The following is a 3539-nucleotide window of genomic DNA, read 5'->3' as shown; positions in this document are numbered from 1 at the left end:
CACTGTAGGTGCAGCAGGTATTAAACTTTTAAGAGAAGCCCGACAGTCTCTGCTCAAGTCCTAAGGCCGCATGATCTCTCCTCTTTACCACAAATCTGACCCTGCCCTCCTTCCTCCGTCCATGTACCCAACACACTTGCCCAGACCCTTCCAAACCAAAGAAACCTCCATACAGGCAGCCTACGGGAACCATCTTCGTGGTGAAACCTGACCGCTTTAGAAAGCCTCCCCAAGAAGAAAAGATCAAACGAGACTGGCTCAGCCGGGTCCCGAGGTGACCCCGGAGTTAACGTATTTATTTTCAGGCTGCAACTGCTGATTGCTTTACAGAGACATTTCATGCTGTAGCTCTGCATGGAGCTGAGGACAAAAGTAATATTTTTATTAATGTTATAATTATTATAATTATTCTTTAACAAAGCTATTTAAATAACCTGTACAAAGCCCGGCCCGGTCCTAGTAAAAAAACGAAAAACAAAAAACAACAAACCAAAACAACCCCCCCCCAAAACCGAGCACTATTTCAAATCTCCCAAGGTCCTTCTGCTTTAATTCAGCAGTGCCTCCTATATACAAGGCCAGCCCAGTGTGGTTCCCCAAAACTGTAGATCTCCCAGACGGTGGGAATGGTTCAGAGCTTGAAACCGCCCTTGCGTGACGCAGAGCTCCCAACCCTACCTCCCCTGCTTCTCCTGGGCACAGGGTCCCAGTCCGCAGGCCGGGCCTGGGAAGCTGGGAGCCTTTGAGAGACCGGCAGCAGGAAGACGCAAGTGCCTGTTGGGTCCTCCCTCGGCCAGGTGCCCACAGAGCCCCGGAAGCTCCCGGAAGAGGTGCTGGGACCGGAGTCCGAGGCGGGAGAGGCCTCGAGTTGCCCCGGGGTGGGCTCACAGGTCCCGCGGGTCTTCCCGTTTGACCCCGGCCTCAGCAACTTTGAACTTCTTATTCTGGTGCGTCTTGACATGTTTGGCGAGGTGGTCGCTGCGCATGAAGCGCTTGCCGCACTCTGGACAGGCGAAGCGCTTCTCGCCGGTGTGAGTCCGCAGGTGCCGCTGCAGCTCGTCCGAGCGCGTGAAGCTCTTGCCGCAGAAGAGCCAGTTGCACACGAAGGGCCGCTCGCCCGTGTGCCAGCGCAGGTGTGCCTTCAGGTGCGACGTCTTGCCGTACACCTTGCCGCAGCCAGGCACGTGGCACACGTGCTGCTTCTTCTTGCCCGGCTCTGTCTCCGGGGCGCCGCCAGCCGCCTGGCAGTTGGGGCAGCGGCAGCGGCGGCACCTCCTGGCCGTGGCCGCCAGGGGGGCCTTGGTCTGCAGCAGCGCAGCGATCTGGCTCTGGTACTGCGCAAAGTCCGACGGGCCCAACACCAGGCCCCGTTGCAGGGCCGCGGCGGCTGCGGCGGCAGCAGCGGCCGCCGAGGCGGGAAAACGGGGTGCGTGGGGGCCCCCCGCACAGGCGCCGGCGAGGCTGCCCCCCGGAACCCCGGAAGTCCCCGGACCGGTGCCCGCCTGCGGGATACTCCACCAAGGGAGGTCGTCGGGGGCCGGGTTCGGGGACAGCTGGCGGCACGTGGGCGGCGGGGGCGGGGGCGGCGGGGGCAGCAAGTTGGAGTAGCCGGGAGGCAGCGCGGCCTGTGCAGGGTAGGGCACGTAGGCAGGCGCGCAGCTGGCGGGCAGCGCCGCCATGCTCGAGGGCAGCATCTTGACGGGTGAGAACTCGTAGGGATACGAGGGGTCGGCAGGGGGTGTGAGCGGCAGCTCGTGCGCCGCCCCGAAGGACGGCTGCAGGTGCGTTTTCTGCGGCGTCAGGCCCAGGCTGGGGTGCGGGGGCGGTAGCGCGCCCGGTGAGTGCGCCGGCATGTCTGCGGTCCAAGGGTGAAAGAGCCTGGAGGGCGAGCCCAGCGCGGGGTCGTAGGGCACCTGCAGGAAGTCCGGGGGCGCAGCGGCTCCGGGCTGGCCGATGCGGCTACAGGTGGCGGCTAGCAGCGCCAGGGGCGAGTGCTTGCCCAGGTCCGGGGAGGCGCTGGGGGTGCGGTCCTGCATGGCCGGCGGCGGGGGAGGGCGGAGAAGAGACAAAAGGTTAGCGCTTCAAGCGCTGTCTCCGGGCCGGCCCGCCACCCCCACGCCAGCTATTATACCGCCGCCCCTCCCCCGTCCCGGTGTCCCTCCCCCGCCACCGCACCCCACGCACGCACCCACCAGTACGGTTAACTTTTGGTGCCTGCGCTACCTGAACGCGGAGCGCTCGAGCGCTTCCTGTGAAACTACTTGGTGCAAAGAGACGCCATCCAGACTCAGAGAAAGCAGGCACAAGGTGGGAGGGAAGAGGGATCCGACGGGCCGCTCCCGGCTCCGCGGTCAGAAAGGGTGTGGAAACACCCACAGCCCAGCTGCCCATCCGCCCTCCCTCCCATCTTTTAAGCTCTTTCCACGCTACTCTCGCGCTCCTCCTCCGCCCACCCCAGGCTGAAAGTCAGCGGGAGGGCCCAACAGGGTGAGCTCGGGCCCTGTTTTCTGCCAGACGCGCAAGTCCGAACAACCCCCGGATCCGCGCGTCCCTCCCCCAAAGGCCACACTCTAGACACCAAGGTTAGGTGCGAAGTTGACGTGGGCCCCCCTCGGTCTGACTCTAGCGGCATCCCCCGAGCAGGGGTCCCTTTGAGATTCAGGGTGCCCAGAGTACCAGGATCGATCCGGACGCGACCCTTGCCACTTTTCCCTCGCTCCCTCCGAGCCCAGACCTGACCTGGAGGAAGGCCTGCAGAGAGTCGTTCCGGAGGACGGCCACGGCAGCCATAGCTACAGCTTGCGGGCCGTTGACTGCGGAGCAGGGCGCTGCCGAGGCATGGAGACCCGAAGGCGAGGACCAACGGCCGCCCAGCGTCCCTCCCCGGCGCCCTCTCTGCGCTCCGGGGCCCTCCCCGCCAGCGCCCCTCGTTGCACCCCGCTCGCTCGCCCCGCGCGCGGTCTGAGCGCTTCAGGATCACCTCCAAGAATTTGATAAGGACTTTGCTGGGCCGCCAGCCAGTCAGAGGGAAGATTTATGGCTTTGAAGTTTGCCGCTACCCAATCATCAAAGAATAGCGGCTCTTTCAGAAGCGAAAGCAAATCCTTTGAATCCACAAAGCTCCTATGGTGTGTTTGTTGGTCGGGATAAAAGAACTGATTATTAGGGGGGATGGGAAGGGAGGAGATAAAGGCGGGACAATTAATGAAGTAATCACTATGTGGGAAATGTATATACACAAATAATTGGATTTTCCTGATCAAAGGGGGCCTTGCTGCCTGGAGACCCGCGCTTGGGTTGCTGGAGACACTCGATGCTTCCCCCCCAACCCCACCCCCACCCCCCGCAACTCCCTTGCAATTAAAGATTTGCACCGAGGCAGCGCCCAAAGTGACAAAGTGTCTTTGTTATCTCCAGAGAAATCTGCCTTTGGCTTCCAGGCGCGGGACTTTGAGACTGAGATGAGGGTAATTCTCCCCTCCCCCCGTACTTACACACCCTACACGGGAACGGCACACGCAGTGGCCCGCACACACCGC

The 3539-nt window shown here is 62.4% G+C and overlaps 1 protein-coding gene across 1 annotated transcript; it reads right to left on the bottom strand.

Annotated features, from left to right (window-relative positions):
- Positions 1–267: 267 nt before the first annotated feature.
- SP5 (Sp5 transcription factor) lies at positions 268–3300 on the bottom strand. The gene is made up of 2 exons (XM_027589841.1): positions 2740–3300; positions 268–2030 (listed from the first exon to the last, which is right to left on the bottom strand). Exons 1-2 carry the CDS (start codon positions 2788–2790, stop codon positions 885–887), a joined length of 1197 nt encoding a protein of 398 aa, XP_027445642.1. The 5' UTR covers positions 2791–3300; the 3' UTR covers positions 268–884.
- Between the last annotated feature and the right edge of the window lie 239 nt (positions 3301–3539).

The sequence above is a fragment of the Zalophus californianus genome, chromosome 3, assembly GCF_009762305.2.
Source record: "Zalophus californianus isolate mZalCal1 chromosome 3, mZalCal1.pri.v2, whole genome shotgun sequence".
Taxonomy (NCBI): Eukaryota; Metazoa; Chordata; class Mammalia; order Carnivora; family Otariidae; genus Zalophus; species Zalophus californianus.
Note: the sequence above shows the minus strand (reverse complement) of the source record. Positions and strands in the feature narration are given on the sequence as shown.

Coding starts and splice junctions, on each gene's coding strand:
- SP5 (XM_027589841.1), bottom strand. CDS start 2,790: ATGGCTGCCGTGGCCGTCCTCCGGAACGACTCTCTGCAGGCCTTCCTC. Junction 2,031..2,739: donor CTCTGCAGGCCTTCCTCCAG/GTCAGGTCTGGG, acceptor CCGGCCATGCAG/GACCGCACCCCCAGCGCCTC.